Genomic DNA, 1,342 nt, shown 5'->3' on the forward strand with positions numbered 1-1,342 from the left:
CAGCAGCCAAATCGCGTGCTCCCAACTTTAATGCCAGGAGCTCACAAAGGAGAACTTTTGCTCACAAGACTCCACAGCTGAGAGGGAGCATTGCTGACGACCCCATTTTCCCCTGTAAATAACCCTTGATGAGATTTCCTTCCTACAGTTTGGTAGCCAGTTTGGTGTAGTGGTTAAGTGCGCGGACTCTAATCTGGGAGAACCGGGTTTGATTCCCCACTCCTCCACATGCAGCTGCTGATGTGACCTTGGGTCAGTCACAAGCTCTGGCACAGCTGTCCTTGAAAAAGAGCAGTTTGTGTCAGAGCTCTCTCAGCCCCACCCACCTCACAGGGTGTCTGTTGTGGGGAGGGGAAGGGAAAGGAGTTTGTAAGCCGCTCTGAGACTCCGAGTGAAGGGCGGGGTATAAATCCAATCTCCTCCTCCTCCTCCTCCACATCAGAAGAAGTGTGCTTCGCACACGAAAGCTCACCCTTGGAATAAAAACTTTGTTGATCTGAAAGGTGCCACCCCAACCCCCGGGGCTCAACCAGTGTTCCCTCTAAGCTGAGTTGGTGTGAGCTAGCTCACAGTTTTTTAGCCTCCGGCTCACACATTTTGGTCTTAGCCCAGGAAGGAGGGCTCAAACTGATTCATGCAGTAGCCAAGTTGCTTGCTCACAACTTTAATGCCAGTAGCTCACAAAGTTGAATTTTGGCTCACAAAACTCCACAGCTTAGAGGGAACATTGGACTCAACCTTTGCTCCAGTTTAACACGCACAGGCTCCGCACGACCCTGCATCAGAGCTGAGCATCGCATCGATGGCAGAGCCTGAGAGGCCCCGCCCCCTCCCGTCTAAGGAGGCGTGGCCTCCACCCCCTCAAAAAAAAGGCCGGAGGCGGTGCCGGCTCCTTTCCGGCGTGACGTCAGCGCGTGCGATTTCCCTTCCAATGGGGATCCCGGCGTGCCCTGTCACGTGAGAGGGGTGCCTGAGGCCGAAGAGGACGGAGCTCGGTGGGCGGCGGAAATCGTCCTGTTCCTGCTCCGGCCGCCCGTGAGGGAGTGGGTGAGGGGGACGGAGGCGCGAGGAGGAGGAGGAGCCGCCGCCGAAGGGGAACGGGCGGCCCGGCCGTGTCGAGGGGGGCCTCGTCGCTCTTCGAGAGGAGAGGCCCGGCGCGGCGGGTGGACGGACATGTCCATGGAGGACCCCTTCTTCGTGGTGAAAGGGTGGGTGGCCCGGGGGGGCCCTAGAGGCCTCCTCCCCCGCGAGGGGGGCGGGGCGTGGGGGAGTTCTCCACGTGGCCCAGAGAGTTTTTTTTTGGGGGGGGGGGCCCGCTGGGGGCTGCATGGAACTCGGGGGG

The 1,342-nt window shown here is 59.3% G+C and overlaps 1 protein-coding gene across 1 annotated transcript in view; it reads left to right on the top strand.

Moving 5' to 3' along the window:
• The first annotated feature begins 1,022 nt into the window (after positions 1 to 1,022).
• Positions 1,023 to 1,342, top strand: part of STX6 (syntaxin 6) — a 15,558-nt gene continuing 15,238 nt past the window's right edge. Inside the window, exon 1 of the mRNA XM_015417300.1 lies at positions 1,023 to 1,208. Within this exon, the coding sequence (XP_015272786.1) occupies positions 1,174 to 1,208 (35 nt within the window). The 5' untranslated portion in view covers positions 1,023 to 1,173. The remainder of the gene's footprint in view (positions 1,209 to 1,342) is intronic.

Source organism: Gekko japonicus, unplaced genomic scaffold (assembly GCF_001447785.1).
Source record: "Gekko japonicus isolate JY-2015 unplaced genomic scaffold, Gekko_japonicus_V1.1 scaffold1876, whole genome shotgun sequence".
Taxonomy (NCBI): domain Eukaryota; kingdom Metazoa; phylum Chordata; class Lepidosauria; order Squamata; family Gekkonidae; genus Gekko; species Gekko japonicus.